This window comes from Mandrillus leucophaeus, unplaced genomic scaffold, assembly GCF_000951045.1.
Source record: "Mandrillus leucophaeus isolate KB7577 unplaced genomic scaffold, Mleu.le_1.0 Scaffold232, whole genome shotgun sequence".
Taxonomy (NCBI): Eukaryota; Metazoa; Chordata; class Mammalia; order Primates; family Cercopithecidae; genus Mandrillus; species Mandrillus leucophaeus.
In genome coordinates, this window is record NW_012102388.1 from 1,494,724 (window position 1) to 1,506,131 (window position 11,408).

Consider the following 11,408-nt stretch of genomic DNA (forward strand, 5'->3'; position numbering starts at 1 on the left):
TGGTTTCTTGGCAGCCGCCTTCCAGGACCATCTAGAAGAGCCCAAATCACCGTCCACCTTGTCACCTGGTCTGTACGCAGCGTCTGGTTCAGGGGGATCTGCAGCAGATGAACAGGTAAAAAATACAGATATGAACACAATGGGATGTTATCCGGCCTCAGGAAAGAAGGACACCCAGCCCTTTATGACAACATGAGGGACCTGGAGGACTCTCTGCTATGTGGAATAACCCAGGCACAGAGAGACAAACGTGGCATGGACGGCCCCCACTTACATGCGAAACCTCAACAAGGCCAACTCGAAGAAGCAGAGATCAGAACAGTGGTTACCAGGGGCTGGGCCCGGGGCTGTTGGTTGAAGGGCACAAGATGAATACGCTCTGGGGATCTGCACAGAAACATGAATGCAGCTAAAATGCTGGATTGTAGGCCAGGGCAGCGGCTCACACCTGTAATCCCAGCACTTTGGGAGGCCAAGGCAGGTGGATCACCTGAGGTCAGGGGTTTAAGACCAGCCTGGCCAACATGGTGAAACCCCATCTCTACTGAAAATACAAAACTTAGCCAGGCGTGGTGGCAGGTGCCTGTAATTCCAGCTACTTGGGAGGCTAAGGCAGCAGAATCGCTTGAACCTGGGTGGCGGAGGTTGTAGTGAGCTGAGATCATACCACTGCTCTCCAGCCCGGGCAACAGAGTGAGACTCCATTGCAAAAAAAAAAAAAAAAATGCTGGATTATAGACTTGAAGTTTGCCAAGGAGGCAGATCTTAAGGGTTTTCACCATGAAAAGAAAAGGGAACCACGTGAGGACGTGGATAGGAGGTGGTATGTTAATTAGCTTGGCTGTGGTGATTATTTCGCAACCGATTTATGTTACATAGGATCACGTTGTACACCTTAAATATATATGATTTCTAATTATCCACTATACCTCAAAGTTGGAAAAAATGTACAAAAATAAGTAAACACAGAGGGGGAAAATGTACAAAAATAAGTAAACCCATTCAGAGAGTGAGGGGAGAAAGAATAAAACAAGAGGAGACCCTCAGCAGAGGCGTGGAAGAGGGACCTGCGCTGTCTGCAGGGAGGAGTGTCCTGGTGGGATCGGGGTGGTGTGGAGCAGCTCTCTGGAGGCGCTGGTGTCCGCCACCATAAGTGACATGCACTGTGAGGAGAATGCCAGGGCAATGCCAGGGGAGATGGGCATGGGCCATGCCGGGGGACCCCGGTGGGCGAGGAAAGAGTGATTAAATGAGCTGGGTTCATTAGGAGGGTGCATCCTCCAGACGGTTATTAAACACAAGCCATGGTTCACACCTTCTTCTCTGCCAAGTGGCCCCTGGTTTAGTAAAGGCGTCGTCCCGCTTTGGTTTTTTGGTTTTACTCAGTATGCATTTTCTGCCGTGGTTAATCAGATTCCTTTTTCCATGCTGGCCAATCCCCGTTCCCACCTCCCTGACCCAGGAGCTTTGCAGTGGGTCCCACATTCACGTGCTGTGAGCCTCGGGCTCACCGGGCAGGCCTGCGACTGCTGTTTTCAGAAGGGCCAGCTTGCAAGGTGGGTCCCTGGCCGGTGTCCGGAACTCAGCTTCTGAAATGTCCTCTACACTGGAAGGAAACATCCCCTGAGTGATAAAGGCAGGCCTGGCTTGTGCACACCACACAGCTCACAGTGAACACCTGCTTTCCTTCTGGGAGTCTGGAGCTTCAGTGGGCATGGTGCCCACACAAGCAGCCCCCAGGAAAAGCTCTGGGCCCGAGTCTCAGTGGGTTTCCCAGAGCAGAAGCCGTGCGTTTCTTGTGGCATGGAGCGGCGCTCTGTGTCCCTTTGCGGGAGGGAGGGAGAGAGAGAGCGTGGAGACACGTGCATTCTGTTTTCCCCTGGGAAGAACTGAAACTGTCTTGTTTTCCTCCACCCTTCAGGTTTCACAGCTCAAATGTGGTTTCTTGGCAGCCGCCTTCCAGGACCATCTAGAAGAGCCCAAATCACCGTCCACCTTGTCACCTGGTCTGTACGCAGCGTCTGGTTCAGGGGCTCCCTATGTATCATCTGCCCGCCAGCAGGAGCTCCGCCAGGGGCCCTGTCTGTCTTTCAATGTCACAACCTGGGCAGGGCATGCAGCCCGCGTGTTGTGAGTGCCTGGAGATGAGCGGCAGAGCGCTCAGATCCCGGTCCCTGCCCACTGGCCTTCCACAGCCATGGCCGCTTACCCCAGCCCGTATTCTCCCTGATGCATGGACCAAAAGCGAAGGGTGTGGGAAGGTGCGGGATGAGGGGAGAGGCAGGAGAACGTTTTTTAACAAGACCCAAGTGGCATCTCCTTATTTTAATGATAAAAAGCACCCAAGGTACTTATATATTCTGATAAAAACTAGGGGAAATGTGCAAATTATCTTTTTTACGGAATTCCAAAGTGAGGTTCAGATGCTCATCTCTCCTAATTTTTTTTAAACCAACTTCTTAAACAGGTGGGCAGACCTGGCCATGAAACCTGTCTAACCTCTGCATCCCACTTAACCTTCAGCCGGGACATGGCACCTCCACTGAGCTCTGATTAAAGGACACCTGTGATTGTTCTGCCTGCGACCAAGACTAACCCCCCCAGCACGTACACGGGGGCTTCTCCCCACCCGGCCTCTAAGCAGGACTGTGCTGGGTGAGGGCTCATGTTCACCACTGCCTTTGCTGGAACAGAGGTGCCAAGCACGTCCCAACATCACCAACAGGTTACTGAGATGAGAAGGAAGGGAAACAACTAATGCAGAGAAACGAGCTTCGCAGAGCGTTGGAGTATCCCGCCAAGAAGCCCATGTGGAGTTATCACCAGTGTAGTCTCTGCAGCCAGACTCCTGGGTTCACATCCCAGACTGAGCCTTCATCAGCAGCTGTGTGACCCACGCTAGTGCCTTGGTTTTTCTCGCCTGTAAGATGGGCCCATTTTACAGGTGAGAAAATGTGTGGGTCACACATTTGTGGATGCCCGTGAGGTGCTGGGTGCACCGTGTGCCCCGTGGCTGCGAGCAGCCCTGTTCTCATCCTTCCTACTGTGGTGGTGGGTCCCTGAACCCTCTGCCAGGTGTCACCAAACCGACTTCACCTGCACGCACCCTCGCAGGCCCGGCCAACGGCCATTCTGTCCCCACCACAGCAAGGCGGATGGTCCAGGTGCTTACCTTTGCCGAGGGAGGTGGCTAGGCCATTCACGAACTGCGGGAAAGGCTTGCCGGGGGCCGTGGAGACATCCAGGGGGGCCACCGTGCTGCCACCCAGCAGGTCAATCTTCCCAGCGTGCTGCCGGAACTTCTCCAGGTCCCGGGACAGCAGGTTGAACTGCTCACTTTGAGTCCGGCATTTCTCTTCCAGCTCTCGAACCTTGGACTGCACGGCAGAGGCAGGACAGGGGGTCAGCGGTGGCGCATTTGGTGGTGGAAATGTGTCTGAGCCTGCTCACATGTGTTGTATGTGTGCACATATGCATGTGTGTGCAGGTGTGTGTACACACACGTGTTGTGTCTGTGAAAATGCATGCGTGGTAAGAGTGTGTGCACGTGTCTGTGTGTGCCGTGTGCAGCAGGGGCTGCCTCCCACCTCCACGGGAGAGCAGTGCCTGATAAACCCAGCTTCTCGTGCCACCTGGCTACTGGCCAATGTGAGAAACCACAGGTGCCAAGAAATTCTGCAAACACTCAGCTCCCAGCCAACCGTAGATTGTTCTGGGCTGTGCGTGCAGCCCGGGCACTTTGCAGTTGGCAGGCTTTGCTAGAGCTGTTTGGAACTTGGAGTATGAGGCTGTGATGCGGCCCAGACTCAGGGGAGCAGCTCAGGTGCTGTCCCACGGATGCAAGGATGCAATTCTCATCCAGGGTGCCTGCCCCTTCGGACTGCAGAACACTTAAGAACGCCACTTTGAGCAATAAGGAATCTCTCTGCTACAGTCAGTTAGCAACACTGCTGCATTTGCAGACAACACGAAGACACCTCGGGAGCCCTGGGGAAGGCAAGCGTCTCCCCTGGGGACACATACAGGAAAGGGGTAGCCCAGCAAAGCTCCTTCCTCGGGGCAGGACAGACCTGGGCTGTGTCCAATCTCGGGACATCTCTGACCCTTGTGGGCTTCCTCCCAGGTCAGGGGTACATGGGCAAAGCCCTGCTCCCTGCTCCCCTGGGACTCGAGCTGTGTGTGAGACGCGGTCTCCTGAGATGGGTTTCTGGCCCCCATCACAGAAGGTGCGGGACAGAGGGGTCTACAGAGGACCCACCCTTCCTTTCTCCACCGCGCTGACCGCCCCCCGGCACTACGGTAGCTCCTGGGCTGTTTGTTTCTTGTCGGTGTCCAGGACGACACTGTCAGCCCTGAGTCTCTGCCTTCTGGCTCGTGGGCACACCTTCGACACTCTGCATGGACTCAGCATCGTGCTCAGAGAGCGTTTGCTGAATCAGTGAAAATGGCGAACCCCGAGCTCTGGGTACCACGCTCCTTGTGGGGACGGCTTGTCGGGTCTGCATACAAGGCCGCTTTCTTGCCACTCCTTACTTTAGGACGGCTGGGAAAATCCGTTATGGGATTATTAATGTCATCTCTGGGGCTGACGACAGACACTGGTGTTTCCCCAGTGAAATGTCAGCCGCATGAGGGCAGGCCTCTGTCGGCCTGTTTCCTGCTGCGTCCCGGACCTGAGCGACAGTCCCCACCTCCCCCTCCTCCGCCCCTCCTCTTCATCCATCCTCTCCCCCACTGTCCCTCCACAAGCAGCAGGCTTCTCAGCTCCTTGGTCCAGAATGAAGCACTATTTATGGCTGAGATCATGGATTTCTAAAATAAACCTAACAAATCCAAAGCCTATAATTAATTTCTTTGATTCATTAAAAGAAATCAGCACTATTCTTCTTTAAGAAGCTGAATGGGCTTGGCCAAGCCGGCTGTGTCTACCGAGGAAGGCGTAGAGCTAAAAGCCCAGGGGCTCCCGGGCATGACATGGAAAGCATCAAAGGGAATCCAAGCCCGGGGACAGCTCCTACCCCAAATGCGGGGTCTGCAGGTGGGATGATGACTCAGCTTCCGGGGGCTTGCAGGCACTCTGGTTCTGCTGGATCAGCCCTTAAGACAGAGTGACAGGCCCTGCAGGGCAGCCAGGGTCTTGGCCAGGGAACAGCTGTCACTGCCTGCTGCAGGCAAGGCCTGACCCCAGAGGGCCCTGAGCTCAACTGTGTGAGCCAACAAGCCCCCAGGCACCCACGGGGCACTTGCGGAGCCTTCCTGGGGCGTGGAGGAACAGGAGACGTTTAATAGTCATGCATTCATTCTAACGTGCGACAGAGAACGTGTAACTGGCACATCCATTCCCTGACATCATATCTATGAAAATGACCTAACTAAAATAGGCCGGGCATGGTGGCTTATGCCTGTAATCCCAGACTTTGGGAGGCCGAGGCAGACGAATCACCTGAGCTCAAGAGTTTGAGACTAGCCTGGCCAACATGGTGAAACTCAGTCTCTACTAAAAATACAAAATTAGCCGGGCAGGGTGACACATGCCTGTAGTCCCAGCTACTTGGGAGGCTGAGGCAGGAAAACTGCTTGAACCCGGGAGGCAGAGGTTGTAGTGAGCTGAGATCGAGCCACTGCACTCCAGTTCGGGCAACAAGAGTGAGACTCTGTCTCAAAAAAAAAAAAAAAAAGTGAATAGATTTTTCCTATTACAATCTTGAAATGATAAAATTATAGCAATAAAGAACAGATCAGCAGTTGTCAGGGTTTCGGGTTAGGGGAGGGTGTGACTAGGGAGGGTGTCGTGAGGGAGTTTCTCTGGGTGACAGCAGCGTCTGTACACCTGACGGTGGTGGTGGTAACAAGAATCTGTATATACCACCAAATGCCATACAGCTGTATACGGGGGAAAAAAAAGAGGATATAAACACTGGAGAAAGCAAATAAATTCCCCAGCACACCACAGTGCTGCTCCCACGCCAGCTTCCCGGCTTTGAGAGCACACTCTGGCTACAGAGACGCCACCACCGGGAAGCCGGAAGAGGGGCCGCGGGAACGCTCCCTGCTGTCTTTGTAAATTCCCGTGAACCTAAAATTACTTCAAAATAAAGTTTTCAGAAGTGAAGGGATTTTAAACAACAGGGACTAAGAATATAGGCAGCATGCAGAGACGGTGAAAATAATGAAAGGTACCACGTGAACAGCCAACCTTTGGGGACGTTACACCCCATCGAGGGGGTTAAGGGCGGCTGAGGTCGCAGGGGCCTAAAGCGAGTTCTGCACCTGATGCACACCTATGTGGTGGCCGGCGGGCTGCGGGCTGCCTGCTTTGGTTGCAGGAGGGCGGGTTGGGTGCAACACAGAGGGAAGAGGTCAGGCTGTCTGCTCTCACATGGTTCCATAGGACTCCCAGAAATGACGGGGGCTGGGGGGCCAAGGATGAGGGTGAGCCAAGCAGCAGCTGCAGGCTCTCTGTGGTTTGGTCCCCAGGGCCTGGCAGGGCCACTCCCACGCCTGTGTCCTGTGTGGGCCACAGTGGCACTTCCCAAGGTCAGACCCTTGGCCTGGCCCATCAGTCCATCCTCAACCCCTAGTTCAGGACTTGGCACAGCATGGGCATTTAACAGATACTCGATGGATCACAATAAGCTGTGGGTAAATGGATCCATGCACAGGAAGTGCGGAGTACCCTCAAGTTAGAGATGAACCAGGTCACCTCTGTCCAAGGGAGACAGAAAACAGATGGAGGAGCAGCCACCGGGTGGCTCACCAAGGAACCCCAAGACCTCTGCACAGCGGCCGGTGGGGTTCAAGGAGGGCCGCCACCAGCCTACCGAGGGGCCTGCGTCTTCTGTGCACAGAACGGGGCCTGGAGCGCAGACTCACAGGATACCTACAGCTGAGGGTTCCCCGTGGGAGAGGGAACCTGGCCCTGATGAACACCCAGGCCTGCGATGGCACAGTGCGTGACCACGGGTGAGGAGAGGCCACACCACCCAGGTCTGCACGAGTGCCTGAACCCCAGAGCCACAGCCTCAGAGACCCCTGCAGGGCCAGACACGCCTTCCCTCTGCGGCCGAGGCTTGGGGTGACTGGACAATGAGCTGAAGGAGGAGGGGTGGGAAAGGGCTCAAGCCTGAGCATCCCCCAGCTCGGGGCAGTGGATGAAAGGCCAGGCAGGAAGCCCTGGGGCCAGAGTGCCTGTGAGCAGCCAGGGCAGCGCCCGGCAGAGGTTAGTCCCGTCCTCTGTGAAACAGCCATGATGACAGAGCCTGTTTCTAGGATGAGCATGAGGGCAGAATGCGTCAACACGGGCTTAGTGCTCCAAAAAGGGCAGCAGATGGAATGCTGGGCACATGGAACTGCCGTTGGCAGCGGTGGCGGCGCTCGCAGGAGCAGCTGCAATCACGGTGGCAGTGTTGGTATTGATTAGCCGTACCAGTATCAGTGGTACTGGTATTTTTATTTCCTGCAGTAGTAGCAGCCTTGCTTTGGTATGAAAGAGCATTAGCAGCAGTGGTAGCAACAGTAGTGTTTTTTGTAGGAATCGCATGGGTGTGAGCAGTGGTATAGTAACAGTGATGTTGGTATTAGTATTCATAGCAGCACAGTATTAGCAGCAGCAGCAGCAGCAGCAGCATTGGTATTATTCGTACTAGTCGCAGCAGTATCATTATTACGACCTGCAAGTGTACTGGTGTTATCCTTCACAGTAACAGTTTGGCGTTAGTATTAGTAGCAGCAGCAGATGCAGTATTAGCAGCAGCAACAGCAGGGATACTGGTATTCTCAGCAGAGTAGCAGCCAGCCACTGTCCTTGCTTCCCCTACAGGTTCCCCAGGGCCTGGCACCAGGGACATCCACCGCGTTCTGAGGGGTGTTGGGAGCAGGAGGCCCACGGGCAGCAGTGACGGGGGAGGCCCAGCTTGCCTGAGCCCCCTCCCACAGTCCCCTCGCCCACCTGGGTTCACTGCACAGGAGATTCCATACCCTCCTGTGACACAAAGTCACTCCGTTCTTGAAGCCTAAGAAACGCCCCCAGGCTCCCAGCTGCCGCCTCCTCCCGGACGGTGTTTCTCCTCCAAGGGGTCAGCAGATAGGGCCAGTGGTTCCCCATTCACAAGGGACCCATCCCCAGGACCCAGACACCTCCCGCCAGGCTCCACCTATGACACTGGGGGTCACATTTCAAAGGGGCCGGTGCCTCGGCCGGGTGCAGCCCACCAAAGGCAAAGCTAAAGCTTCCGGTTTCCCAGGATCAGCAGGGCACCATCCCCTCCACATCTCCTGTTGAAATGTGACCTCCAGTGTTGGATGCGGGGCCCGGCAGGAGGTGTCTGGGTTCTGGGGGTGGATCCCTCATGAACAGCTTGGCGCTGTCCTTACCATAATGAGCAGGCTAAGTTCACACAAGGTCTAGGTGTTGAAAAGAGCCTGGCACCTCCCATACCCTCCTGCTCTCAGCACACGACACGCCTGCTCCCCCTTCACCTTCTGCCATGATTGTAAGCTTCCCAAGGCCTCCTCAGAAGCCAGCACGCCGTCTGTACAGCCTGCAGGACCATCAGCCAGTGACTCCTTCATAAACTACCTTCACAAATGGCCCAGCCTCAGGCATTCCTTTAGAGCCAGAACGGCCTGACACACCCAGGGAATTTTCAGTTTACCGGAAAAGCTCACATTTTAAACACTGGTGAGCATTTAAAGGCTCAGCAGCAGCCTGGGCTGACAGGCACGTCTAGAGACGGCTGTGGCTGCTGGCCGTGGTGCTGCTCTGCACGACAGCATGGTGGCACTCCCACATCACCAGGTTGGGTGTGTGGGGGGCCAGGTTGGGATCAAATGTCCTCCTGGCCCTGTAGATGCCCCCAGTTGTACCCACATAAGCCTCCGACCCACAGGACAATCCCTCAGTTGCTCCCGGGCCTGGGGGACTCTGGAACCTAGAATTTGCAACCCTCTGGGTGCCTACATCCACCTGGGCATTGAGCACGTACTTACAGACAAGCTGTGCAATGCGTTGCCATAATTGAGAATCCCCCCCCAGGGTTGGCCAGTGCAGACACCAGGAAGGCTGCGCTGCCACAAGCCTGGAGACTGCTGCTCCAAGGGTGCCTGCCTGACTGCGTCTCCACTGAGGCCCCAGGCACGCTACTCGGCATGACCAGTATCAGGAAAAATACACAGTAAAATTATTGGCTTTTCCCTAAGCATAAGGGATGGGAGGAACGGGCATTCGTTGGTTAAAGTGAAGGTATGTCACCCAGCTCACACATCTTAGCACTGCCCCACCTTTGAACGAGCAGGGCGTAGACTAGTGAAGCCCTGCTCCTGCCGTCTCGGGGACGGTGCTCAGAGCTGGGTCTCTAGCCGGTCCTGTGTGCGGACACTGATTGGAGGAGTCTGGTTGCCCCCGCCCCTGTCCAGCTGACATGCTTTCCCCGAATGAGCGCCGTGGGGCCAACGTACAAGCACCCTCCTCGCAGTGCAGAGCGCTGGCACCACGTGGAGCTCACAGGCCAAGCATGGAATGTACCCTCTCGTGCCTGCTTGTCCAAAAGTACGTGCTCAGTAAATGCTTGTCTGATGGGAGAATCTGCTGTGAGACTCGCTTTCCTTGTAACCTACACTGAAGGTGTGGAACAGGGGCACAGCCTCCCCCACCTCAAAGTCCTACCAAGGAGAACCTAAGAGTCGTGCCCGTCCACACCCAGCTTGTTTGCAACCTTTCCTTTCAGCTCCTCGCCTGAGCACAACTCCCTGGCTTCTTGGCAGCAGCCGAAGGCTCTCATGACTGCCAGGGGGGTCCCTGCTGGGGCTAAGAGCTTCCAATTGCCTGTGGGGAGGAATTGCCAGCAGGAGCCACTTCCAAAGCGTGCTGAGAGAAAAGAGCAACCCGTGGTCCTACCCCAGGCAGGCACATTTACACCTCAATATTTATTTCCGGATACAGAATGCTGTCCTATCTGGGTTTGGGACTGGGTCTGGGTGTCACCCTGGCTGCAGGGATGCAGGGACACACCCAACCACATGGTGCTGGCTCCTCCCCATCCCGAGGCCACCTGCAGGCGCTAGGGCCTGCAGGGCACTGCTCAGAAGCAACTGAGTCCAGACCAGGCAGGAACAGATGGCACAGTCATCAGGCAAATCAACTATAATTGGAACAAACAGCAGAGGCTTGCAAATGTGGATGTGGCTATTTCTAAAGACAAGGGGGAAGCATCCAAAGACGCCCCCGCAGCTCTCCCGGCTCCTGGCTCAGTGCCCTCCTCCGGCTTCCCGGCCTCTGTGAAGAGGGGTGATAAGCAGGCACTGTGCTGGCGGCTGGCATCCAAACGGGTGGTTCTGAGAGCAAGGGGCCCGATGCATAATCACTCCAGAATCACAGGCAGAACCCAGGGACGGGCCAGGCTCACTGGGTCGTTTGACTTAGTGTCAGAGGCATTCAAACCACAGCGACTCCATCTTGAATAGGGGCTGGGAAAGATGAGGCTGAGACCTACTGGGCTGCATTCCCAGATGGTGAAGGTGTTCTGAGTCACAGGATGAGATAGGAGGTCAGCACAAGATACAGGTCACAAAGACCCTGCTGATAAAACAGGATGCAGTAAAGGAGCCACCAAGACCCACCAAAACCAAGATGGCAATGAGAGTGACCTCTGGTCATCCTCACAGCACATTGTGCGCTCATTACAATGCGTTGGCTGCTAAAAGACACTCCCCCCAGCGCCATGACAGCTTACCGATGCCATGGCAACATCAGGAAGTTACCCTACATGGTCTGAAAAGAGTGGAGCCCTCAGTTCTGGGAACTGCCCACCCCTTCCCCCCCACAAAAACTCCTGAACCATCTATGCCTTGTTCAGCACATAATCAAGAAATAACTACGAATAGCCCACACTGCTGCTCTGCCTACAGAGTGGCCATCCGTTCGCTGCTTTACTTCTCTCACATACTGGCTTTCCCTTTCCTCTATGGACTCACCCAAATTCTTTCCTGTGCAAGCTCCAAGAACCTTCTCCTGGGGTCTGGAAGGAGGCTGCTTTCCAGTAACATCAGGAACAATGTGGAAACGAATTGTCCCCTGTGCTGTCTTTATGTGATTTCATTGCTCACTGGCTGAATACCTACTACGTGCCAGGCCCTCTGTGATTTCATTGTTCACTGGCTGAATACCCACTATGTGCCCAGGCCCTCTGTGATTTCATTGTTCACTGGCTGAATACCCACTACGTGCCAGGCCCTATGTGATTTCATTGCTCACCGGCTGAATACCTACTACGTGCCAGGCCCTCTGTGATTTCATTGTTCACTGGCTGAATACCTACTATGTGCCAGGCCCTATGTGATTTCATTGCTCACTGGCTGAATACCCACTATGTGCCAGGCCCTATGTGATTTCATTGATCATCTGCTGAATA

The 11,408-nt window shown here is 54.9% G+C and overlaps 1 protein-coding gene across 1 annotated transcript in view; it reads right to left on the reverse strand.

The window, feature by feature from the left end:
- Positions 1 to 11,408, reverse strand: part of RIMBP2 (RIMS binding protein 2) — a 342,052-nt gene that overhangs the window by 58,639 nt on the left and 272,005 nt on the right. The window contains exon 7 of the mRNA XM_011981944.1: positions 3,173 to 3,377. Within this exon, the coding sequence (XP_011837334.1) occupies positions 3,173 to 3,377 (205 nt within the window). The remainder of the gene's footprint in view (positions 1 to 3,172; positions 3,378 to 11,408) is intronic.